This window comes from Plectropomus leopardus, chromosome 4 (assembly GCF_026936395.1).
Source record: "Plectropomus leopardus strain MGB_pleo_1.0 chromosome 4, ASM2693639v1, whole genome shotgun sequence".
NCBI lineage: Eukaryota > Metazoa > Chordata > Actinopteri > Perciformes > Serranidae > Plectropomus > Plectropomus leopardus.
In genome coordinates, this window is record NC_142179.1 from 20,848,921 (window position 1) to 20,874,626 (window position 25,706).

The window sequence follows — 25,706 nt, forward strand, 5'->3', positions numbered from 1 at the left end:
TTAAATTATTTTACTTTGCATCACAGGTCCTTCTCTCTTTTGACAAATACAACTGTTGAATATCTGATAAAGCTTCTATTTCCAAGAAAAGTTCAGACTTGTCCTCTAGGAAATATTAATAATAATAATAATTAGGGAGTTAGCTGGGGTAAACAAAAATGGGACACTCTTATTGTCAAAAGGGGACACCTTAAATGTCAATATTTAAAAATACAGACACTAAAGAAAATAAATAATTTCGATAATTTTATGCGTTCACATAGCCATATTATGGAAATACCAAAGCATTGGTGAGATACCTAGCCTTTATGAATCATTATGTATGCCTATGCCTATTAAGCAACACCAACAACATTATATTTTCCCCTTTTCTTCTTGAAAAAAAAAAACAAATAAAAAATTAAACAGAGTTCTCAAAGCAATTTGATAAAAATGCCAAGGTAAAATTATGCAACAATGCGTAGGCCTGCTGTTACATTAATAATTTCAACATTTCAACGCGTGTCTTCAGATTTTGGAAATACAACACAATTTAGATACTCATTGTTGCCTTTCTTTTGACTGCCATAGGCATCTGAAATGTACATGTATTTTTAAAAAAAATTTAATTTAACATATTTATGCATGGAATGGTTTTTTTTTTTCAGAAATATAAACACAGTATTGATATCGCATGAATAAAAAGAATTACATAAATGTAACGAAATGTCGAATTTAGTTAGATTATCAAACAATCACCAATCTAGTGAAACTGCACATTTTGAGATATTCCACAAAACTCCATTAGTTGGCAGTAAAGCAGCATATGTGATTAAACACAGAGGAAGACCAGTGTCAGCTGATTAGATGTGGTGTTTGTTCTGGACTTCTGTCTGAGTGCCGTTTATCGGCCCTTTCACCCGACAGGTGGCGATGACCCGGATCTATCGGTGACAAGTCGATCACACGAGCCGTCGGCTGGACGTTTCCACACTACCTGGGTTCAATGTAGGTGTGTGTGCGTGTGTGTGCGTGTGTGTGCGCTCTCTCTCAGGGTGGGGTATGACACACACAGCTTCCTCTGGTGTCACTGTACATCCGCAGAGGAGGGCTGACAGCCTGTTGCTATCATTTCAGAGGTAAAGAGTGTGTCCGGATTACAGAGATGGCTCTGCTAATGGAGCACCAGTTCAGACAGATGCCAGCTGACAGACAGGTGGAAACAAGACCGTTTCTGGAGGCTGTGTCATACCTTCCACCTTTCTTTGGTAAGTAAAGTTTTCACAGTGTGACACAGTTACAGACCATGTACAGGCACCAGATGATGTCAGTGGCTGCAGAGAGATGATGCATCTGCAGCTTGTTGTTATAGTTAAGTTGTCAGATGTACAGTTACAGTTACAGTATTGGGCAGACTGACGGCACTAACTGACTGATTTTGCCTTAGCTGGCTTATTCATGATTTAATACTTCTGACTGTTAAATTGGCTGAACATGCACACAAGTGCAGTATTTTATCTAACAGAAGTCCCCAGTAATACGTTTTTCCACCGTCATGCATCTTTCATGAGGGATTTGTTCAACTTTGATTAATAGAAGCAAAACTTGTTGTGAAGGAAATCTTTCACAACACTTCTATCAAACCTAATGAAATGATCTGGCTCTTTCCAAATGATAATCTTTTTTGGATCGTGTTTCTCTCCATCAAGCTGTCCACAATCCTTTAGCATGCATAATTTAATCCACTGGCCTGGATTTTAAGTTGTGAAAATTGATTAGTACGGTGTTGAGTTCCCCTTGCCCATTCACCGGCGGCATGGTGCACCAGGGCATCTTTGTGCGACTTCATTCTGTATTAATATGCCAAAGGTCCTCCATTGAATTTGCCATGTGAAACCCTTGAGAGGAATCAAGTCTGATGTCGATATTAAACTCTTTCCTCCTTGTCGCCATTGTTTTTCCTGACCTAGAAATTTCTTGGCCAACTTTCCTGCAAGCCATTAAAGTCCTGTATGCGCTCACACTGCATTCACACAGGTGTTTTGAATTAGTTTGCCTAATTGGACCTCTTTTTCAGGACTGAATGCATGGTCAATACTTCATGACTCCCATGTTAGTTTTCAAGGATTCAAGGAGGGTTTATTGTCACATGCAGCAAACCCTACAGTGAAACTGAGCTGAACCGACCCACCAACTGCACTGATAAAAAACAATTTAAACTTTAATACTCAATAAAAAATACACGAAAAGCACCAATATAGGAAACCACTACTAAAATCTTTAATTTAAAGAAAATATGTGTGTAAATTTGTGCAAATGTGTGCGCAAAATAGCCATCAGGAATTATTTCCCACACCAATATAGTGTGCAAACTATGAGTTTATAACCCGTATGGTTTATGGAAAGAAACTTTTTTCTCAGTTTGCATCTGCTTTTACAGCAGGACAATTCGTACTTTTAAGACTTTGTTCAAGTATATTGAGTGTAGTGACCTCGGTAAACTCCCAGCATCACTGTCCAACTTCAACCTGAGAAGAGGTCTAAATCAACCAGAATAATTAACACCTCTGTGGGTGTGCAGGTCCTTTAACAAGCCAAGTCTTGGACAAATTTCATTGTTTGTTAATACAAAAGTATTAAGGGACTTATTCTTGTCAGAAATTGATATATTTTTGTTTTATTTCAGTGTTTTGTTAAATTCAGTTTACTGATGAATTTCCGAAAGTTGTTGCACTGTTTGTTGTTTTGTTTTGTTTTGTTTTGTTACAAAAACATTGTGAAGAGACCAGACAATATAGGATAAGGATGTCTCAGAAACAAGATATCAGTGTTGCGGCGATGCATCAAATCATCACAATAGAGCGGATTTTGTCATGAGTAGTTTCCACTAACAGCTCAGGAGCTGAAAGCTGTCCGTTGTGTCAGTGGGTCACTCAGGAGCCGTGTGTGGTCGGGAGTCTAGATGTCTCATTGTTCACCGTCCCGTCACCAAATACTCAGGTCTTCCAGAAGCCTAATTAAAGGACACCTATTGATAATACTGTGATGATGAGTCAGACACCTATCAGTGATGAAAAAGACTCAAAACTTTCAACTAGAGAGGGCAAAAAAACATAGCTTTCAGCCTGCTGTCTAAGGAGTAATTCATCCACTAAAATCTACATTTCTATATCAATTACTCACGTAGTGTGAGAACGGTTTCCTCGCATGCCAACACAGTGAGCAAAGAATCCAAAAACAGCAAAAATCCAGATGAATTGAAGTCATAGGGGTCAACGTTTAACAACAGCAAAACTGCCATATCAAAACATCTGTTTACAAGCTCTCACACAACTTGTGCAGCATTAACCAAGTCTGTAAACAGAAGTTTTGATATAGTTTTGCCATTGTTAAACATGGTTCCCTTTTACTTAAATTCATCAAGAATTTTCTGTTTTTCAAACGTGTTGTTAAAGACAGAATCACCAAAGGGTCACTTTTTTACCAATATCTAGATCTTGTGATCACTTTTGGAAGAATGTTTTCTGCATGTGGTAGTTTATTTACACCTGAAGAGAATCTGTAGCTACTGAAATTGGAATGTGCTTCAGTGGTGCCTTTAAAGATTTGCCTACATTACTGATAAGTTTAAATATTAACAATTTTTTTAATGTATTAAAAAATATGGAACAAAAAGCCATGCTTACAGAGCTGCAATCAACTTTTTACAATTACCGTTTTATCTTCTGTGTTTCTACAGGTTGGTGGTCACCATGAGAAACTTAACATTATTACATAATTTCTAAGGTTCTAAGATTCAACAGCTTTCGTTTACTTGTCCTATATGTAGGTTTTCACTGCAAATATTTCTCCTCAGACTGCCTGGGCTCTACTATTTTTGCTCCAATAAAGGCAGACATATCTGGTAACATCACCGTGAGTATGGTTTTCTTTAATGTGACCTGAGTTAAATCTATTGCTCTACTGTTACATTGATAAATAGAATTATTATACAATTAAATGCACTATTTTACCCTAATAGAAAATCAAGGCGGTTTACGAAACCAACCCAACGCGGTTCAAGACACTGCAGCAGATTTTGGAGGCAGAGAAGGAAATGCATGGGGCAGAATGGCCCAAAGTTGGAGCAACGCTGGCACTTATGTGGCTAAAAAGGTTTGAAAATTATACATTTCAGGTATTATAGATTATGTGGTTGCATGTGTTCATTCAATTTTGGTCTGCACCCATAATCACTGTGCATGTCTTCTTTATCAACAAGGGGTCTACGATTTATTCAAGTGTTCCTCCAGAGCCTGGTGGATGGTGAAAAGGACGACAGCAACCCAAACCTCATTCGAGTCAATGTCACCAAAGCCTATGAAATAGCCCTGAAAAAGTATCACGGCTGGTTCGTGCAACAGCTCTTCAAGGTGAGTGTAGAGTTTATATACATGTCTTTCAGATATACGACTTGGTGTGTGTTATTAGTGAAAAATTGTGCTGCTGAGCAGACAAATTGCACAGACTTGTGTATAAATTTGGCATTTGTATTTGCTCTTCTAGGCAGCTCTTTTCGCTGCTCCATATAAGACAGATTTCCTAAAGGCCCTCTCCAAGGGTCGGGATGTCAAGGAAGAGGAATGCTTGGAAAAAATTAGGAAATTCCTCATTAACTTCACTGCCACTGTTGATGCTATTTATGAGATGTACAATAAGCTGAATGCTGATCTTGATTACAAAGTGTGACTGCAGGATGCTCCTCTCTCCTCCAGTGATCCACTTAGTTTACAAAGTCATTTACATTCTGCAGTCTGCAGTCTACATCCTGACATGTCTCCCCTCAGGTCATCTGACAGCTCACAGTGGGAGTGTATTTATAATACTGTGTCGTTACACATCAGATATTTGTGCACTTTTTAATCAACTGTGTGCCTGTTCTGGCTTTTTCTGTACGCCTTTTCCTCACTGTTGTTTGACTCTGAGGCAAGTTTCCCAAAACAGCTGCTCTATTTGAAGAGTCATGTTTCTTTACTGGAGAAGCAACAGTATTGATAAATATGTGTGTGTGTGTGTGTGTGTGTGTGTGTGTGTGTGTATGTACATGATCATAAGATAATTATATCAAGACGAAAGTGCTACTCAAGAAATGTTTTCCAAACTAGGACTGTTACAAATGCTTCAAATCAGTAAGTGATGTTGACAGTTTTAATGAGCCATTTCCCTATCAACACTGTCAATCCCTGTCAATCTTTGCTGTAATCATTTGTACCTTTTAGTGATTTTTAAAGGTTTTAATGTCTTAAATTTGAAACAAGGGCTGCATTTACTAGGATTCATGCAAAAAATAATAATTAAAATAGAACCTAAAGTGCTATGACTTATCTTTTGAAGTAAAATGATCAAAACTGAAAGCACATAATTAACTGATTTAAAAACACTTAAGTCATACGTTTTTATCCTGCACAACGAACACGGTGTGTAGGTGTCCATGTCTTGTGGAAATTGGATATTAGTTTTTATTTTTTAATGATTAACTTTACTTAAGTTATCACACTGTCCTAGTTTTTTTTTTTTTATTCCAAGTTTTACAAAGCATACAACACATGAAGAGAATATTTTTCTGGCATAAATTTTGAATATTGCACACCTGTTTGTGCCTTTAACTGAAACTAAGGAGCATCTAATTAATCATGTTAGCTTTTCTGCCTTTTGCCCTTTATATTTTTATACATGTCACTTTGTGTAACGCAGACAGGTTCATTAATGACAAAATGTTAATTATTACTGAAAGTGTGGTCTGCCTCTTTGATGTTATGCAGGACTTGAATGTGTATCTTAACTGTTCTACCAAAGCGATGCTTCTCTGTCCACTCTGCTCTCAGGTGCTTACATAAAACTGAAGGTGTATTTTCTGTAAATCTCTTCATCAAGGGGATTTAAAGTGTTGCATTATGACTTTTTTGCCTTCTATACACTTTTTAGGTAGAATTTCAGATGCTGTAGTAGATGTCAAATGTGATATTTTGACAGTGTAGTGACCTTGATTAAGGGTTGTGTTGGTGGCCTTTGGTTAGTCAGTACTGTTTTGAGTTTATGTGCTGAAATGCTCGTCTGATGTGTGCTAAAATTATGTTGCAGTGCGTGTATAGTGCAAAAAAACAAAAAAAAACAACCCAATTATTCTATTTTCAATGTATGTAAACCATAATTTGCAATAAAAATATATGTACAATAATTAGGGCTGTCAAATAATTTTTAAATTCGTAATTCATTGCAGAATATCAATAGGTCATTGCTATCAATCGTGTTTTTAAATTATTTCATAATTTTGCATTACAAAACAGTATGAAGTCCATATTGACAAGGTAAAGCAACTCTTACCAGATTCTCCTGATTGGGAATCAAATGACAGCAAAGAAACTGCATGGGACTGGCATAAAATGGGCATGTCTATATTGAAGATATACATGGGTACAGAACCCATTTTCATTCAGATATCTTGAGGTCAGAGGTCAAAGAACCCCTGTGAAATGGCCACGCCTTTTTTCCATCACCCAAATATAGCCTAACTTTGGGCCCTATGTTTAGCCCCCTTCCTGAGAAGCTTGCGTGATATGGTTGGTATCACTGGATTCATCAAGTCTTCTGTCATGCGATACCAGTATCATAAAACTCAGCCTGGTACAACCTCCTAAAGACAAAAAACATAGTATAGCATATCAACCAAAATAGCATAAAAAGTTATAGTAGGCTAACTGGATATTTTTACAAAGTGGTCTTTCTAAATTTACTTAAGTAAGGGATCTTCATACTTCTTTCTCAAAGCCTCTGGGGTTAACCAAAGCACAGGTAGGAATGAGTTAATAATTTATGATGAAAAAGCTTTAAAAGTTATAAATAAACACAAGGAAATAAACTGTTTTAACAGGAGTACATTTTTCCTTTTGTGTATGCACTCTTTGTTGGCCTGACCACTCCTTACCCCCAGAGATTTATTAAACTGTGTTGATTCTGAATTGTTGAGAAACGGGTCAGTATGTGTGAAACATTGCTTGCAGCAGACATGTTTATTCAGCAGGTCTATTGCAAAGGGTAAACTTGGATAGAAATTAAAGTCACCAATTCACTTCCATTTTTAACCTTTAAGCCTACACAAGATGACAATTGCGCAGATAAAACTGAACATCTACAGAACCGTGACAACTGGCTAAAATCATCTTCTGTCATGTGACATGATAGAAAGCTCCAGAACATCTACCTGGTGAGATTGTTTTGTCAACTTTGACTATGGAGAGCTTCAATTTACATTATAGTAAATAAAGGGGAAAAGGATAGCAGCAATACTTACTGAGCAGGTGACCTGTCAGTGACACACAAGTCTCACATTAACTTCTCTTTTATCAATGGGGCAACTTTTTTTTTCAAATTACAGACACACTCATGAGATGAAACATCCTGGTCAAAGCATAATATCTTGTGATGATATGCAAACTGTGCAAACTTACCCAAATTTACAGTACTAAAGGGAGACTTCTCTCAGTTCTTGTTAAATGTGTCCTTGCTGCAGCCTGAGGTTGTGGTGGCAGCACCTAGCGGCCCTCACTGGTACTACAACTTACACTTCAGCTCCAGCTTTCAGGGTCGGCCGCTTCTCCGTCCCACCCAAAATCTGTGTGAAAGCATCCGTTGTTCTGTTGGACTTTACCGGCGGTCGGACCCACGAATCAGAGGGACACTGTGACTTAGTCAAAGCATTTTGTGTTAACTGGCAGGTTAAACCCGAGGAGGCAACAGAGGAGCGCGCAGCACGAGAGAGAAATTTAGTTTCAAACTGTGGAAAAAAGCTGAAGAAAAGTTTAGAAGAAGAAAGAAGAAACACGAAAAAAAGATAAGCAGAATAGAACAAGGTAAGTGACACCTCTCATGCTTATTCCTCATAAATGCTTTCGAAGACATCTCTCTCAAATGATTACATTTGACTAATTGGCGTGAGGAAGAAGTCGCTTTTTTAACTTACCTGTGTATTAGTTAAAAGTTAATTAAGACCAGGGTCGACTTTTAATGATTTCTCATGTGTTGCTACGATTAAACATTTTAGCATTGTTTTGTTTTGTGTCGTTAGTATTTCTGTTGTACTTAGAAAGAAAAATAACGAATTAATAACACCTAGAAATGTGTACATTAATGTTTTAATTAATGTTAACTTTATCTACACATTTGTGAGATTTTTTTTTTACATCTATGGTATTGACATTTATTTTAATTTATATACTTTGCTTGATGTGACTTAAGATGATAACAAGGTATGGAGCACAAACATTAAAAAAAAAAAAGATTCAAGGATATGGTATGGGCATTTGTTTCATTTATTTATTTATTTATTTTTAATGTGACCATGATTACATGGCATAAAGCAAGGTTATTTTTAATGTAGAATTTATTTATTTAAATTTTTATTTTATTATTATTTTTCTTACTTCCCAGAAGCCAGGCAACACCACCAGCCTCTCTTTCTCTGGATAATGTCACATCAGCAGTGACAGTAAGCAGGAAGTCCTCCATCTCTCAGGCTACATCAGAGTCACTTATATTCAGAAACTTTCACATGTTGATTATAACTTCCCAATAAGTGGTTAATGTTTAAGCTCTGATTTGATTTTTTATTTTGTTTTATGACCCCAGTTTATCCCTCAGACAGATTAAATGCACAGTGGGTCTTCTCTGTCATCAAACACTTCCTCCTAACAACTTAATCCTCTGCTCTTAGTCTGTTCTAATAGTTTATCAAGGGAAGCCTCTTTTTGTTTCCCCGTCTTTTTACTATCAAATGCCCATTGAGGCGTAAAGGCATGATAATCCCAGTGTGTCAGACAGGGTTGTGAGTCATGCGTCCCCCTCAGTGGGACCTCAGCTCCCCTGTTTGTGTTGCTCCTTTGCAGCGGAGTCTGGCTTGGATAGGTTGTCAATGTCATGAACAAACTCAGGAAAGCGTGTAATCTGAAGGGAAGCTGCAGGGGGAGCATATGAAGATGTCATGATGTACAAACATTAGTGATTGCATGCTGTAGCAGGGAAGTGTGTGTTTGTGTGTACAGAAAAGCAGCAGCTGTAATGAGTAAATGTGTCCAGTGTTACACAGACAGGTGGTGTGATTCCATCTGCAAGAGGAAGTATGTCCCTCTGACCAATGAGAGGCCGCCTTTTCAGACATGTTATTGGTGTTGGCATCGGTCACTACCTACTTTTTCCATATATACCAGCCCTGAATGACAGAGGTCTTTTTATATCACTCAGGACCTACAGATTTGTTTTTGTCTGTGCTTCTGTGTCAGTTGATGGTGACTCTTTTTTGTTTCTACAGGACGCCCACATGCTTCAGCATCATTTCCAGTTTCCCCTGAAGAGGAATTTGGCACACCATTGTGATAAAAGGGATGAATGAGGTACTGAGGGGTTAAATGCCCAATGCATACTTTAAAATCTACTTTAAACTTCAAGTAGGAATTGGTAATTGTAGTCCTAATATGAAGTATTATTAGTAAAATTGTTTAATTATTTTGTCCACTTTGCTCTTTTCATAGTGACGAGGTCTGTGGTACAAAAAAAGTCTTTGTCACGTTGTTTTTTCCTGTAGTGTTTTTGAAAATCTATAATCTTTAGAAAACTATATAATAACATTAACTCTGAGTTTAAAAAACAGACAGATGTCAAGTTTAGTTTTACATTTCCTGAGATTGCTGCACTTCAGTATGCCTCGTGGCCTGTTGGTGATTACTGGTGAACTGGAAATTGATCAGGACCTCCATCATTAAGGACGTCCAAATTCTCTTATTGCTGCTTGAATAAGCAAGAAAAATGTACAACTGAGGAAAGAAAGGATGCAAATTATATAAACGAGATGCACCTATTCAGAGCTGAAGTAAACCCTAAATGCTGTAGATGACAAGTGTTTTAAGCTGACAGTTTCAAATATTTACGAAGTGGAACATTCCTCCTTCATTTTATCATTGATTTCTGATTGATACAGATAACAGATAAAAAGTTCCCTGAAGTTTTAGATTTTTTTGATACCTTATTCAGTCTTTTTTGTTTTAATACGAAATACAGTCCTGCCATAGGTTTCACACCATATCATACTGAAGATATGCTGCAGTAAACCAGCAAAACAGAGAGGAAGAAGACTATCAACTAGAAAACATATCTGGGTTCGTAGTTGCATACTAACATACAGCTTGAACTGACGGATGAGTAAACTGAATTTTCATTTATCAGTGCAATTCAGTCTTAAACCTGAGGGGCAGTAATGTGCCAGAGTAGTGTTTAGCCTGACAAAAAGCTTTAGAAGAGGAAGAGGATCTGTTTTGATTTGGAGCAGAGCCACCTCAGACTTTAATAATACCATTTGTGTGGTGTCACTCTGTTGTGTTGTGACTGGTAGGTCTAATTATCTTTTAATCTAAATGATAAACAGAAATGTAAGACACCACAACATTAGTAATTAAAGTAGGTATGGGTGGTGGAGACAAAAATGGTAATTTAAAGCTTTGCTGACGTGCATGCCCGCATCAACACTCTTACTGCATAAGTCAGGGCCCCACTTGGGCCACCCCAGTAAAAAAAAGTCTGGACATGCCACTGAGTGGTGCATTTCAACTGCACAGTATGCAGATTTGTGTCTTTTAGAAATTCCTGGATGTTAAATTTCTGAGTATGAGACGTGAGCTTACTGGACATACAAACGGCCCCACCAAGACTGCGCAACAAACTGCAGTTGCAGACATTTTGAGCCAGGCTAAAAGCTGTTAAAGTTACTTTTTTTCAGGTGAGAAAGTAACTATTTACCCAGCATGTGGTTAGTGTTTCCAAATAACACCTTGTTGCAAGGATTTCAGAGTTGCGGGAGTGCTGGCCGGTTGTCAGATACAGTCATATGAAACAATCACATGACGGACTGCTTGAGCTTACTTCAGTGTGAACAGTGTGTTGGTAATGACATCCTTAATCTGACATGTAGTCGGCAGTGTGCAGTACACACAGATTAGATACAGAGTAGGCAGTAAGTTAGTGATTCTGAACACCATAAAATAAAATATAAAATATTTTGAAAATCATCTTTGCAAATGTTTTATGAGAAAGGAAGTATGTTGTGTGTTTATTGTAAAACTCAACAGAGCACATTTTAGACTTCTTTTTTCAGGACTTTCATGACTACCTAAAGGCCATGCAGCTAATTTAGAACATTTTGTTTCTTCCAGGGCCGTTCTGCTCTCCTCAGAAGGTGCCACCTTGCCTTGTCCAAGACTGACACCCTCGGCTCTGCTCCTGCCAGAGATGCTCTCTCTGTGGACGCAGGTGACGGCGGGGCCGCTCAGCCTGAGAGCGATGCAGCGTTCACCGTGTCTGAGTTCTCGCAACTGTTTGAGAATGAGGATGGCTCACCGTCAACTCAGGACACAAGTCAGGATTCAGCCCTGGAGCTGGTTCAACCTGGACAGCCCGCGGACAGCAGACAGAACCTGCGGATGAAGTTCCAGGGTGCTTTCAAGAAGGGCATCTCCACACCTATGGACCTACTGGAATCCACCATATATGAGTCAAATGTGGTTCCAGGCCCCAAGAAAGCACCCATGGACTCGCTGTTTGACTATGGTACCTACAGGAACACCAGCAACCAGAAGCGACGCAGGAAGAAGCTCCCAAGAGGGTGAGATATTGCCTCACTGTCTTTAAACTACAATTTGTGTGTGTTTTAAAAGGATTAATAATTGTTTGGTCCGTCAGACTTTTTAGCTCAGGGGTTTACTTTCCTGTCAGCAGTGAATCCAGTACTGGATTTTTTCCAGGTACAAAAGGGCTGGTTTGGAAAATTGTTGTCATAAAAATTAAAACCGCCTACAACTGCAGAGGTGTGCCACATCAGGAAATGTGCACACACACACACACACACACACACACACACACACACACACACACACACACACACACACACACACTCATTCAGCCCATTCACTGATCTAACAGAGAGCATGTTGTTGGTCCTTCCACAGCCGTTGAGGTAATATTTAGGCTGCTCTACCTGCCCCACTCACACAGAGGTCTATTTACTGGAGCACTCGAGGGTGTGGATGACTGCTTAAAAGATGGTTTGTGCATCAAACACCCTTTGAATTCTTAATTTCTATCAATGCAATGTAAGAAGAATCCATGGACTCAGAGGGAACTCCGCTGGCATCAGTTTGCATCGCACAGTGAATGTGTGACATCATGTCATGTTTTTGTGTCTCCTTAGTAAAACTGAGATGTCCTGTGATGACGGTCAAAGCTCAGACCCACCAAAAGTAATGAAAATATTCAACCGCTCTCTGCTCTTCGACTGCGTGTCACGTGCAGACCCCGAGGCTCTCGATGGCCTGTTGGAGTACCTTCAAAGTCACGAAAAGAGGTTAACCGATGAAGAGTTCAAAGGTGAAAACTTCAGTTGTAGGCTGTCACATGCATCAGACAACAAGAGAACAAAATGGGTTTGTTTTTGAATAGAGGTGCCATTTTTGTGATGTAGATGGTGCAGATTTATTTTCCAGTCTCTTACACTGTTTCTGTCAAATGTATCGCTCTTGAATGTCAGCTCTGCCTTTGCTCTGAAGCAGAAACTCAGGTTTATCTAGTGGCAGTTTCACCTTTGGTCTTTTGTATTCCCCTGCTTCTCTCTCTCGCTGCTGTTTTTGGATCAGAGGATGTGAGAGGGAAAAGGTGGAGTTGAGTCTTTGTCCTGCTGGAGGCAGGCCTAAGGAAAGCTTCCTGTGTGTGTCTAAGAAGTTTTTTCAGGCTTATAACGAGGAGCAGAGAGAAGTAACAGCAAACTGTCATCTCCCTCAGAGAGTTAAACAGGGCTTTACAGTGTTTTTTTTTCTTTCTTTCAGAAACTAAGACTAAAAATAGTGAAGAGCTTTCTTGACCTCTGTCTTTCACAGTTTGATCTTATGAACCCTACTTAATTATTTGCATGTGGAAATTCCCAAAACTCTGTCTATCTTCTCAAGCTGTGCACTCATTCTACATTTAGAGGAACACACATGAGTGGTCACATTTTATATGAGATAAGACCCCCAACCAGGGTTTCCTCTGCCCAAGGGAAGTTTGTAAGGGTGTGTGTGTAAAGATTGTGGAGTAGTACAATGAATTAAAGTTGAATGAAAGTGAGATTTGATTTAAATGACACGTATCATCATTTTGAGTTAGCTAAAACAAGTGCAAATGCAACCTAAGCAACCTTAAAATTCCCAATCTAATTGTATAAAAATATTCTTACAATATCCACCTTTGAAAATGAAATTAAAATAAATTCATAGGAATACATTCAGAAGATGATGGGTAGTGTTGATGAAGGTGTTATACTAAATAAATTCTTGTTTTTAAATTTAATTTCTCTTGCAGAGCCATCCACGGGTAAGACATGTCTGCCTAAAGCCCTGTTGAACCTTTATGGCGGGCAGAACGACACCATCCCACTGCTGGTAGAGATAGCAGAGAAGACCGGAAACCTCAGAGAGTTCATAAATACGCCCTTCAGGGATGTCTACTACAGAGGTATGGACATAACCCAAAGATCATTACATGCAGTTCCATAAAGGTCATTTATAATTCAAAAGGAGTTGCTGAAAGAAATAAGTAATTTGAATTTTGCAGTTTCATACAAGACGATGATCCTGTTATCTAAGGTGTCAGAGACAGTTTTTTGAGAGCTACTCTGTCTTTCCTGGCTGGTGGTTGAGGCCCTGTTATGGGCAAAGGGCTGTATTTACATTATCTATGTGCACAGTGACCATTTACAGCTCTGTAAAGGAGAGGATCCAGGCCTCATTTGTTTAGGTTGTAGTCGAAGTCTTTTCACCTTATAACACAAAATGTGTTGTGGCTCTTCATTGTTCTATGATTTGCCATACTTTTTACAAGAATGGTAGACAGTTTGTAGTGAAAAAAGGGGCTTTTTTTTCATGCAGGAAGCACTTTACATGGCAACATAAAAACTTTTAAAGGCTCAGTTTCTATGGATTTTGACCTCAGAGAAACAACCTGCACATAAATGTAGCCCTAACCCCTCGTGGCCTTTATTCCATTTTTTATGACCTCGACCCTTAGGCTCATAATTGGGCATCAGTTTGTCAAAAAAAAAAAAAAAAGAATCCTGTAAAAATGGCAAGGGTTGACTCTTGTGTTAAGTGTGCTTTTTTTGTGCACAAAATGCCTATCAGCGCCTCATTTTAGTAATTAGCTCTTAAAAAACACATTATTTCAGCTGATATTTATTCAGTTTAACATAAAGCAGCACTGGGGAACAGTAACAATAGTCAAAATGTTCATGTAATATTATGTTTTTCTGCTTTGCCAGGTCAGACGGCGCTCCACATTGCTATAGAGCGCCGCTGTAAGCAGTATGTGAAGCTGCTGGTGGAGAAGGGAGCTGATGTCTACGCCCAGGCGAGGGGACGCTTCTTCCAGCCCAGAGACGAGGGGGGCTACTTCTACTTTGGTAATGACCTTTGTCAGCACATAAATCTAGTGTGGAAACAAAAGAGTTCATTGTGCCTCTGAATTTCCTATTTCAGCAAACCTTTAGCTCAGACATTAGGTGATAAAATAGTGTAGGCGGACGGTCACAGGAAGACTTCTGGGAAATCTGTTACTGTATTTTCAGCCTCATGTGGTAATTATATAGTGGTGTGTCTGTGGTTTCTATGATTTCACTGGTCACTTTTTCAGTTTCCATTCAGGCTCTGGGTGCTTATTCTGTCTTTTACAGCACAGAGTTGACATCAAAGTTTCGCAATGAGTACATCAGCAGCTGCCAAGATAACATAGTTAACGCACAGTACATGTTCCTGGCAAAGAAACCTCCGTTGCCATGGAGAAATGAAGTGACATAAGACCCCACCCTTTTTTCTTTTAAACGTGGCAAGTTTGAGCTGAATAGTCAGGATACTGCTGTGGTCCAGAGGTGACGTCCACCTCACGGCCAAATGTTTTTTGAAGTATCGGATGAGAAACCGTCATTAGTGGTGCTCCACAAACACATGAAAAGGCAAACATTATGTCATATGTTTAAGAGGTTGTCCAGTGAAAGGTGTCTGTGTTCTGCAGTTTAGAAAACATCCTGTGCTGACCCTCCTCTGGGCAGGACCTCGCTGACCTGTAAGGGACTGTTGGTTGTTTATGAGAGGGGAGGCGGTGATGCAAAATGGGGAAGGCACTTCAAATATTTTTTTCAACACTGGGGAGGGAGTTATGTTTTAGAATTACACGGTTGTATTTTTTTATTTATTTTAAATACCCTAGGAACCTCAAAAATCGCAAGTGAGTTTGAAAAGTATGTTGTCTTTATAAATCTCCAAAATCACACCACTTATCATAGCCAGACACAGTGAAATATAGTTATTCATGGTGGAGGGAGGGTCATGCATTTTCTTCCAGTCATTCAGGGAAGCTCAAGGAAAAATGTTTATAGCTCTAGGGAGGGTCATCTTATTAAAAAAAGGAAACCTCAGAAAACCCCAGCCAACCCCCTACTCTGTGTAAAGTACAGTCCCTAAGAGAGAAAAAATAAATCACAGCCTGTAAACTAAACTCAACACTGCCCTCTGTGTGGCATAAAAGGAAACAACCCCCTACATCACACTATGTGGTACCCAGAAAAAATGTTTTCATTTATCACAGTTTGTTCTTTCAGCCATCTGATGATAATTAAAGCAGATATAATTGATTTTAATGTGACTCTCCATAAAAAGGAAAGGTAGCTTCTTATGGACCCTGTTTATTTTTTACCCAACCCAATTTTAAGAATTATTTTATTGCATTCATGTGTTATATTTCTCACTCATCACAGAGGAGATGATTTCTATTTGCACTTAGCACGGTTGTCATTCCCAAATCCCAGCGTGTCCGCGCACAGTGTGAGTAATTTGCTGCGGAGCTTTGCAGTGAGGTGAACAGGAACCTGGCAGGGCTGATGGCTAATGGGATTTAGACTCACGCTAACACTCTGCATGCACCCGTGCAAATCCATGAAGAGGAGCGTTTCTATGTGAGGTGACAAAGTAATCTGTCACCCATGGCAACGGCTCATTTTCAGCAGCTGCTTTTGGCACTCTGGCCCCATTGCGCCCCTCCTTCAAACAACTGCTAATTGTGCTGTTTTCATAGCAGGGATTTAAGTCAAATCTTTGATCCATGTTTAGTATGCTTTGCAAAAACATACAGACGCCAGCTACAGTTCTTAATTAACCCTCCTGTTGATTTGCTTATTTTTAATCTGAAATACAGTTGCTTTAATCCCCTTTGAATTCACCATGAACTGAGTGCTTTCTCTCTCTCTCTCTCTCTCTCTCTCTCTCTCTCTCCCTCTCTCTCTATCTGTGACTAGGTGAGCTGCCTCTCTCACTGGCTGCATGCACTAACCAGCCTGACATAGTGCACTACCTGACTGAGAATCATCACAAGAAGGCTGACCTGCGTCGCCAGGATTCACGTGGAAACACGGTGCTACACGCCTTAGTGCACATTGCAGACAACACCAAAGACAACACACGTTTCCTCACAAAGATGTACGACCTGCTGCTAATCAAGAGCGCCAAGCTCTACCCAGACTGCAGCCTGGAGTCAGTGTTGAACAACGATGGCATGTCACCCCTCATGATGGCCGCCAAGCTGGGCAAGATCGGGGTAGGGACAATGATGCAACAGTGTGTCAAACAGCATCACTGTGCTAAAAAGTTTTTCGTTATCACATTTCTACAGGCCATTATATTCTTAAGTCAAAGGTCAATAGGTCAGCTTCTCTATTTTCCCTTCAGGTTTTTCAGCACATTATCCGACGTGAGATCAAGGATGAGGAAGCTCGTCATCTGTCACGCAAGTTTAAGGACTGGGCGTATGGGCCAGTGTACTCCTCCCTCTATGATCTGTCGTCACTGGACACATGTGGAGAGGAACCGTCTGTGCTGGAAATCCTGGTGTACAACAGCCGCAATGAGGTGAATAACAACATGTTGCCCAAGTTATTGTTTTCATTCCAACTATAATGAATAACAGCATAAACAAAGTATTGCTTCTATCAATATGAAAGTATTAACAGCAATAAAACACCAGTCATTGTGTGTGTGAATATCAGGATTTATTTATTTTATTCTGTATTTATTGCATTAAATCAGTGTTACATTTCTGGTTCTGTTGGCAGAACCGCCATGAGATGCTGGCAGTGGAGCCCATCAATGAGCTGCTGAGGGCCAAATGGCAGAAGTTTGCTGCCGTCACCTTTTACATCAGTGTGGTTTCCTACCTCATCACCATGATCATCTTCACCCTTGTGGCTTATTACCACCCAACACACGGAACGGTAGGTTAGACTGCATAGGAACAAATTAATGCTTTATAATGTAAAATTGTTGAATGTGCCCATGCAGCACTGAATATCCAAGACACCTCATGAACATACTTTGAACATAACAGGTACATAAATCTTTGCTTATTTAGTGTGTATGTTCTGGGTTTTTTAATATAGAAGTGCTATCTAATCATTTTATATATATTTATAATATATACCATATCACATATAAATTTGCTTCAAGGGACTTTACAATCTGTATATGACACCCTCTCGCCTAAGACCCTCATTTCAGACAGAAGAAAAACTCCATCTAAAAATGCTTTAATGAAGAAAAATAGAAGAAACCTCAGGAAGAGCAACTGAGGCTGGATTCCCCTCAGTGGACAGACAGAAGTGCAATAGATGTCAGTATAACCAACATAATTAAATTACAGTATAGGCAATTCATATGGAAAATTTATACGTATATTGTAAACATTTGCAATGTGCTGTCCATCAAATGACTTAATATTGTTTGTACATGAAATTATAATGAATCATACACCAGAGAGGATTTTTCTCAACAATTTTGACGCAGCATTTACCATTTATTGCTTTGTATTAAAGGAATAATTAAATAAAAAATTTGGGCGACCTGCTCTCTTTCCAAAGGGTGGGTGTGAAGATTGATAGCACTTTTATATCCATATTGCTGGGGGAATGTTTTTAATGCCATTTTGGACAACATACTATGATTACTTATTGATGTTATTTCATTCAATGTACTGCACTGTGACTTTTTATTATATTTTGGATGACATACTTAACTATGATTTTTTTATGCTATTTTGGATGACATACTATACCATGACAGTTTGATGTTATTTTGGACAACATAAGACGCTATTTTATGCTGTTTTGGACGACACTATTCTCTGAGCTACTCATGCTATTTTGAACGACGTACTATACTTTAAATTTTTCATGTTACTTTGGATGACATAATATAACTGTTTAATGCTATTTTGGACGGCACTATACTATGAGTTTTTCATGCAACTTTAGACAACTTATTATGAATTATTCATGCTATTTTGGAGGACATACTATACTATGGCTTTTTTATGCTATTTTAAAATAGCAGGTCCAAAACAGCATTCAAAAGTCATGGAATAGTGTTTCGCTTAAAATAGTATTCAAAAGTCATTGCATTGTATAGTATCCAAAATACATTGATAACACTGATATGGAAGAGTCAAGTTTTGCGTTCAAAACAAACAAACATTACAATGTACAAACAATTAACTACAGAGGTCCTGGGATGTGTCCCCTGGTTTTAAAATGAAACCTATGGCCTTTGTCATATCTATATACTAAATATGAAGCTACAGCCTATTTGCTTGGTTAACTTAGTTTGACATAAACTCACTGTTCTGTGATATTAACTGATGTATCTCTATATGGTATTATCATTTCACAAGGTTTTTAAGGTTCAAAGAGATGTATACATTGTGTTTTATTGCTAAAACATTCAGAATACGTTAATTTATAAGTCTTCCTTACTTTCAGCCTCCGTACCCTTATACAACATCCTCTGACTACCTTCGTATGGCAGGAGAGATTGTCACCTTGGCATCAGGAATCTTCTTCTTCCTCACCAATGTGAGAAAACACACTCTGACGCCTCTCTGTGGTTTGGTCATTGGCTGCTCACTGCTGTCTCAGTGTCTTGTGTCAAAGCTGTTCACAGTGTTGTTGTCATTGTGAAAATGTCTCTCCTGCTCTTTGCAGATTAAGGACCTCTTCATGAAGAAGTGCCCTGGGGTGAAGTCTTTATTTATTGATGGGTCCTTTCAACTGCTGTAGTAAGTCGCCATCCTTCGCCCACCTCTTTGTGACCTTTGCCATAGCTTTTGCTGACTTTTACTGGAGGCAAATTTTGCCCCCTCTTAATTTAGTCATATAATTAATATCTCAGCCTTCTCCCAGGCGTGTTTTATAGTTTGCATCTTTAATTAAAACCATGACCCAAACAAAGAGCAGAAGATCTGGAGCGCCCCTCTCAACCACGCTGATTTAAATCATTAGCAACATGTCTGTGTTGTCTAAATTCCTATAAAAATGTCAAATGCCAGTAATCACATCTACCTGTTTTCAAGTTTTTCTTCAGTATCACAGACTTTAGAATTGGACCCCCTTCATTGACAAACGTCCTCTCTGTCCTCTCTAGCTTCATCTACTCTGTGCTGATTGTAGTCACAGCTGCTCTCTACCTGTCTGGCATTAAGGCCTATGTGTCTGTGATGGTGTTTGCACTTGTCCTGGGCTGGATGAATACTCTTTACTTCACCAGAGGCCTGAAGCTCACTGGCACCTACAGCATCATGATACAAAAGGTTAGCTAATGGAGAAAATGAACTTGTGAAAATGAATTAACCTTAAATATCACCATCCACATGTCTGAACACACTTATATTTTTGGTTCATAGATTCTTTTCAAAGACCTTTTCAGATTTCTGCTGGTGTACGTGCTCTTCATGATTGGATATGCATCAGGTAAGCTTATGGTCACCAAACTTTGTGTCAGCATTGCCTTAAAAGTTTCAGATTTTGGAAAACAGGCAATATCAATAACACTCATATTTTCACAAAAATAATGAATAAGCACATTTCCCAAAATGTTGAACTTTACCTCTAAGTGCTCACAGTCACATAAATGAACCTCTTCTGTTTCCACCCCACAGCCCTGGTATCCCTGCTGACAGTGTGTCCTCCACCGGGCACAGAGTGCGACGGGGAATGCCCCTCCTACCCCGACTGCAGGGACCCAGACACCTTTAGTGCCTTCCTACTAGACCTTTTTAAGCTGACTATTGGGATGGGAGAACTGGACATGATCCACAGTGCACAGTACCCTGCAGTCTTCCTCATCCTGTTGGTTACCTACATCATCCTCACATTTGTGCTGCTGCTGAACATGTTGATTGCTTTGATGGGGGAGACAGTTGGACAGGTGTCCAAGGAGAGCAAGAAGATCTGGAAGCTTCAGGTGAGTTTGGAGTAACTGTGATGAGTGGTGTTAATGAAATATGATCTCATGCTTCAAAGAGTCAGTTCTCCCAAATTATGAAAACACAGTTCATCTCATTAACTCTTCTGGTTTCTAGCCATGCAGATAGTTTTGATTTATTTTTGGCTGCTTTTGGGATATTCATCTCTGAGATTTCTGCATCCACTCCAACTAGTAAGAAGTGAAAAGAAACTTTGATGGTGGTGCTTTCAGTTCTGAAAAATTTTAATGCAGCCATGTTAGCGGCTCTGTGAGGCCGTAATTAGGCTCCCTTTGAGATGAGCTATATGACAACATCAGCATGCTAGAAAAAAAAGTCTAGCAGCACGCACATCCAAAAGTGGCTAAATACTAGGTGCTGGACAGAACAAAAATAGATACAAAAATACAAAAATAGAGTGTGCACACTCACTCCACGTGTGACTATCCAGACTGTCTGAAGAAGGGCTTGGGCCCGAAATGTTCATAAATGTTCATGGAGCATCATCCAGTGTGCAGACTCTATTTTTTTGTATTTTAACATCAGCATGCTTACCAAGGAACAGCACCAGCCCACAACTTTGGGTCGGTTACATGATGCCGTAGGGTCCAAAATGACTTTTCCTCAATGACTTGCATTGGGAAAGAGACATCTGTAAATCAGTTTATTTGTCTTTTTTTTTTTTGTTTAAGGTGCATAAACTTCTCAGTACAAATACTTAATCAACCCTTATTAAATACTTAATTAACCCTTATTTCATATCTTAAAAGTTTTAAAATCCACTAATAGCCTAAACCGGGGGTATTTATTATAGGGATCCTGGTTTGGAGGCAGGGTAAAAGGAAATCCTAGTGCGCCTGCTCTGTTTGCCCCAAAAATGTGGAATGTTTCGGTAATTTTATACCCTGTAGTATAACTTTGCTGTACTATACCCAGTCCTCTTTATACATCAAAGCATGTTGCCAATGTGCTGACATTAGCAAGTCTTATATTTACTGTCTTGAAATTCTCAGTACCTCGTGGTCCCTCCTTGACCACGCCCAGGTTATAAACATCCGGGTCGAGCCGTGTCACTTCCTGTTTTCACTGCTCTAATCTGGCTCGGCGTGGCAAACGGACTCAACAGGGTTGCTGCCGTATGCAAACAGCATTCTCCAAACACACCTACTTTTTTACTGGTGTCCAGCGGTGAGTCATATCTGCATGTTTCTTAAAGTTTCTCGCCAGTTCGCTAGCTTAGCGCCTAGCGCTTAGCATCGTACAGTGTGCGTGCAATTGCTAATGAATCCCGCTAGCTTAGCGGTTAGCATTGAAATGTGTATGTTTACATCCTTTTGAGTCCCGCTAGCTTAGCGCGTAGCATTAAAATGTATACGTTTACTTGTTACTGTTAGCTTAGCGGTTAGCATTGAAATGTGTATGTTTACATCCTATTGAGTCCCGCTAGCTTAGCGCGTAGCAGTAAAATGTATAGGTTTACTTATTACTGCGTCCCGCTAGCTTAGCGGTTAGCATCGTACTATTTTGTATGAGATAAAGCTACTGCTAACTTTAGCTGCCACTGTTTATTTTGCATTGTATAATGTTTCATGTTGGTTAGCAGCTGTTAGCCTAGCAGTTAACTTCTAGGTTGACAATGCATTGAGTGACTAGCCACTGTTTGCTGCACATCAGGCAATATTGCCACTCAGTTTGGATATTACCAATTTTATTCAAACTGTGAATGAGTATATTTTGAGTTATTTCACTGTAGCCTGAGTAAATACACATTTTGATGTTGGTCGTAATTTAAAGGTGCCTTTGCTTTTGATGAACATGATCATGATATTTTGAACATGTTGTTGTACAACAAGAACTGAGATATTGATTGATTATTATTTCTCATGACCTTTTAGGTCAGGTTTTTTTGGATGGACTGATGCTGAGTTATCCACCCAACATCGGAGTCCCCTCCTCCCACAAAGTGTGGTAGGAACACGCACTCTGGAACCTGAAGGAACTGAACTAAACTTGAATGAACTGAAAAAGAAATAAAAAAACAGAAGCAAACCATCCGTACTGGAATCAATGAACTGAAATCAAAGGCCTGTGTTTAATTTTGTTTGTATTTATGTTGATTTATGTTGTGAGAATTTATAATATATATATTATTTGAACTTACCTTGCCTCCTGTCTCTGTATTCATACACATTGGGCTCTCAACTACATACCTATTATCTTCTGTGTGGTCTTAGTTCAATTAAGCTTAGCCTACTTCTCTACAGTATGTATTGCCCACTAAAGAATGATAGGAATATCTTTAGTTTTTATTTTCTCTGTATCTGGACATAAACCAAAGAAATAATGGACAAATTAAAATTTTGAGAATATGATAGTGCTCATGAAAGGTCAAGGGATCACTAAGGTGATTCATCCTAAGGAACACATAAATCACCCATTTTCATGGCAATCCATTCAACAGTTAAGGTATTTCTGCTTGAAGCTCAAATGTTGACCTCATGTTGGCACTAAAAAAAGAGAATTCAGGGGACCACAAAAGTCACCAGGATTAATCCTCTAGGTACCATGGATATCTGTATGAAAGTTCATGGCAGTCCATCCAGCAGTTGTTCAATGGTTTTTATTTCAGAGGTTTGTTTGCTTGGAGCACAGCATTTTCCACTTCAACTTTACTTCTGTTGAAGTATAATTAAAAAAAAAACAAGTTTGCATGACCGTTTACCACAAGATGGGAGTAAGAAAATGTGTTTTTGTTATTTGAGTGGCTTGAATACTCTAAACATAATGTATACTCACAGTGGGCAACAACAATCTTGGACATCGAACGCTCTTTCCCAGTCTGCCTTCGCAAGTCATTTCGAGCTGGGGAGATGGTGACTGTGGGGAAGAACTGGGATGGCACACCTGACCGACGCTGGTGCTTCAGGTATTATACATGACCAGTAATCATAGTCACTCTGCAGCACCAATGCCATTTAAAAAAAAAACAAACTGTCAATCCCAATGGTATCTTGTTATATTAGGGTGGATGAGGTGAACTGGTGCCACTGGAATCAGAACCTGGCGATAATCAACGAGGATCCAGGCAAGAATGAGACCTGCCAAGCCAACGGGTTGCAGCAGAGCGTCAGAGCCTTGCGGAGAGGTGAGATTCTCACTGTGCTCTCATGAATAAATACATCAACAAATAAGTGCATATTCATGTGGAGCACATACTAATGTATTCATGCAGATTAAAAAAAAAATCACTCTGTCCCCCTCTAGACCGCTGGTCCACAGTGGTTCCACGGGTGGTGGAGTTAAGTAAGGGTCCGCGGCCTCGTGATCTGGTGGTAGAGATGGAGCCGCTGACGCCCAGGTAATGCCTGCAGAAGACTTGTGCTGTTCTTTAAATAGGAGACAGCAGAGAGCCATCAGCACCAGTGAGATTACTCTGCAGGGGACAATTTGGCCAGTAAGTGTACTAATTTACACACATTTCATGTGCCTTTTGTTCAAAGAGTACAGTAAATATTACAGTAAGACTGTCAGTGTAGTAAGACAGAGTGAGCATACAGAGACACTGGATGTGCGATGTCTTAGAGTCACTGGTCTGGAAAAATACAAAATAGATTCAAAAACCTGACAGAAAAAGTTACTGCTCATGTTTTTCTTATTTTTTATAACTTGTCACAGAAGCGTAGAGTAATTATTATGAAAATGTACTGTACCTCTGCATTTCACACATCAGTGGCTGATCACTCAGGGATTTAAGAGAGTCAAAATATTTCAGCGTTTCCCGTCTCATTATAGTTTTACAAAAAACAGAATCATGGGTTTTTCTAATAGTAGCATTATTACTGTATAATTGCATTAGCAGTGTAAACAAAAGCTTTGTTAGAAATGCCATCTACAGATATAATCATCATGGACGATATTTATTCATTATGTGGTAAATATTCATAGGCCAGAAGATAATTTTGCTTTGTTTGCTTGCTATATATTTAAGAGGTCCCTATATATGTCATGACGATTGTATTGTATGTGCTATTTTGAATATGTAGTGTCCATGCAATGTATAGAAACCAGATGTATGTATTTTCTAAAGCATATTTTCTCCATTTTCCATACCGTATTAATCAAATAGTTTCAAAACTATTAAAGTCTCAGGCTTGGACTGCCTGCTCTGTTGGCGCAGCTTTCATTTGAACTGAAACAATGCACTATGCCAATTTCTGATGTGTGCATTATTATATGAACACAATGACATTGTTCTGAACAAGATGGGCATGATGAGCAGGTTATAGTTATCAAGCAAATATGCAAATGCAAGACAATAGCCTTCCGTGTTATGGTTTGTCTTTGAATTTCCATAGTTATTGTTCCTTTGCAGCTGGGGTATTTGCATAATCAACTCTCAGGCCTTGCCATTATGTGCCTCCCCCCTATTTGCTGCAGTGTTTTCTTTGCAATTGGCTCATTGCCCTATAGAGCATCTTGTTTATGCACAACTACTGTATGTATACATGTATGTGAGTTATTGTACAACATGACATAGTACGATTTAGAGCAGATTGGATATACAATTCATCTTCACTAACTGATTGCTGTTGAAGGTCACAGGTCATTTTTCACTATGTTTACATTGCTTTTAAAAAGAGACATGTCTATGCATTTTTACATTTTGTTTGTACATTGCTGCACAGAACAATAAACACTGAATTTATTTTGTGAACCATTCATGAGTCTGTTCCCCGTTCCTGCATAAAATTATGAGAGGTTTTTCTTCTGAATATGTTTTGCAATCAGTACTTAAATGATTGAATTATTTTATCCTAGGATATTTATTACTAATCAGCATAAGCCAGAAATGGAAAAAAAAATACGGGAGCTTTTTGAACAGACACAAGTATCCCATATGAATATTTATTATATTTATGGGGGATGGTAAAATGATAAAATATCCATCCATCCATCTATTGTCATCCGTTTATCCGAGGCCAGCAGACTGAACAAAGAACTCGACACGTTCCTATCCCCAGCAATGCTTTACAGCTCCTACTGGGTGACCCCCAGGCGTTCCCAGGCCAGACCGGATATGTAATCCCTTCAGCATGTTCAGGGTCTGCCATGGGGCCTTCTACCAATGGGACGTGCCCGAAATGCCTCTAACTGGAGGCGCCCAAGAGGCATCCTTAATCAGATGCCTGAACCACCTTAACTGGCCCCTTTCAACGTGAAGTAGCAGCGGCTCTACTCAAAACACCCTCCAGATGTCTGAACTCCTCACCTTAACTCTAAGGCTGAGCCCAGCCACGCTCAAGAGGAAACTTATTTTGGCCGCTTGTACCAGCGAT

At 39.2% G+C, this 25,706-nt stretch overlaps 2 protein-coding genes across 6 annotated transcripts; both read left to right on the forward strand.

Annotated features, from left to right (window-relative positions):
* Positions 1-804: 804 nt before the first annotated feature.
* On the forward strand, positions 805-6,196 carry gltpa (glycolipid transfer protein a). Of its 4 annotated transcripts, none has more exons than XM_088076807.1 (6): positions 805-991; positions 1,117-1,247; positions 3,809-3,894; positions 4,001-4,134; positions 4,241-4,391; positions 4,525-6,196. In XM_088076807.1, exons 2-6 carry the CDS (start codon positions 1,145-1,147, stop codon positions 4,705-4,707), a joined length of 657 nt encoding a protein of 218 aa, XP_087932933.1. In that variant the 5' UTR covers positions 805-991; positions 1,117-1,144; the 3' UTR covers positions 4,708-6,196. The 4 variants fall into 4 exon arrangements, with proteins under 4 accessions (XP_087932933.1, XP_087932932.1, XP_042344370.1 ...); XM_088076806.1 differs by having other exon boundaries at positions 806-987; XM_042488436.2 differs by having other exon boundaries at positions 808-987; positions 3,836-3,894.
* Positions 6,197-7,434: 1,238 nt separating this feature from the next.
* On the forward strand, positions 7,435-25,089 carry trpv4 (transient receptor potential cation channel, subfamily V, member 4). 2 transcript variants are annotated; one of them, XM_042488739.2, is made up of 17 exons: positions 7,453-7,868; positions 9,323-9,404; positions 11,217-11,665; positions 12,251-12,426; positions 13,396-13,548; positions 14,351-14,491; positions 16,379-16,677; positions 16,809-16,988; positions 17,192-17,350; positions 18,890-18,982; positions 19,112-19,185; positions 19,551-19,716; positions 19,810-19,876; positions 20,065-20,369; positions 23,169-23,296; positions 23,394-23,515; positions 23,635-25,089. In XM_042488739.2, the coding sequence occupies exons 2-17, from the start codon at positions 9,396-9,398 to the stop codon at positions 23,730-23,732; spliced, it is 2,619 nt and encodes an 872-aa protein (XP_042344673.2). In that variant the 5' UTR covers positions 7,453-7,868; positions 9,323-9,395; the 3' UTR covers positions 23,733-25,089. The 2 variants fall into 2 exon arrangements, 1 of the variants encoding a protein (XP_042344673.2); XR_006105930.2 differs by lacking the exons at positions 23,169-23,296; positions 23,394-23,515; positions 23,635-25,089 and adding exons at positions 21,384-21,558; positions 22,266-22,530 and having other exon boundaries at positions 7,435-7,868.
* Positions 25,090-25,706: the final 617 nt, after the last annotated feature.

Bases quoted from the DNA above. Each gene is read 5' to 3' on its own strand.
- gltpa (XM_088076807.1), top strand. From the start codon at position 1,145: ATGGCTCTGCTAATGGAGCACCAGTTCAGACAGATGCCAGCTGACAGA. The intron at 3,895-4,000 runs GTGAGTATGGTT...TTACCCTAATAG, and splicing joins ACATATCTGGTAACATCACC to AAAATCAAGGCGGTTTACGA. The intron at 4,135-4,240 runs GTTTGAAAATTA...TTTATCAACAAG, and splicing joins GCACTTATGTGGCTAAAAAG to GGGTCTACGATTTATTCAAG.
- trpv4 (XM_042488739.2), top strand. The intron at 19,186-19,550 runs GTAAGTCGCCAT...TGTCCTCTCTAG, and splicing joins GGGTCCTTTCAACTGCTGTA to CTTCATCTACTCTGTGCTGA. The intron at 19,717-19,809 runs GTTAGCTAATGG...TTTGGTTCATAG, and splicing joins ACAGCATCATGATACAAAAG to ATTCTTTTCAAAGACCTTTT.